Source organism: Nestor notabilis, unplaced genomic scaffold (genome assembly GCF_000696875.1).
Source record: "Nestor notabilis isolate BGI_N333 unplaced genomic scaffold, ASM69687v1 scaffold30928, whole genome shotgun sequence".
Taxonomy (NCBI): Eukaryota; Metazoa; Chordata; class Aves; order Psittaciformes; family Psittacidae; genus Nestor; species Nestor notabilis.
Window position 1 is genome coordinate 6711 of NW_009942019.1, and position 470 is coordinate 7180.

General features: G+C 46.2%; 1 protein-coding gene across 1 annotated transcript in view; it reads right to left on the reverse strand.

Annotated features, from left to right (window-relative positions):
• The window catches only part of LOC104410896 (lipid phosphate phosphatase-related protein type 1), a gene marked incomplete at its 5' end in the record, with an annotated part of 20814 nt that overhangs the window by 2120 nt on the left and 18224 nt on the right, over nt 1-470 (reverse strand). Inside the window, one exon of the mRNA XM_010021188.1 lies at nt 1-64. Within this exon, the coding sequence (XP_010019490.1) occupies nt 1-64 (64 nt within the window). The remainder of the gene's footprint in view (nt 65-470) is intronic.

The following is a 470-nucleotide window of genomic DNA, read 5'->3' on the forward strand; positions in this document are numbered from 1 at the left end:
CTTCAGGCTTCGGTTTAGAAGGAGCTCCATGAGTGCCTTTAAAGTTATGGACAACACATATCCCCTGTGTAATGCAGGGAAAAAAAGGAAAAGAGATCAGCGTGGTCTGTCCACTGGAAAACCTCACAGGAATTACCACCAGGGGTCTCACAACTGCCAGTTTTTGACAAGAATTTAACCTGTGTTTCTGTCGAAGGTGCTTGGGCTACAGTGTGTCTACGGACATAGTTGTGTATGGTGAACTACCTAGGTAATGGGTTCACCTGACCTCTAATCTGAGGTGATGAACCATTCTCAGCCTTCTTATGTCTTATACAGGAGATACTCCCATATCTGCATCACAGAACGTGGACTACCCTTATGCGTGTTACTGGCCAAACACTCCCTTCAGACTCTTGACAGTCATTTCCAAACACTGAACACAACTCACTGGACGGCTGAACCTACCTCACACGTGGATGACGTCAAGT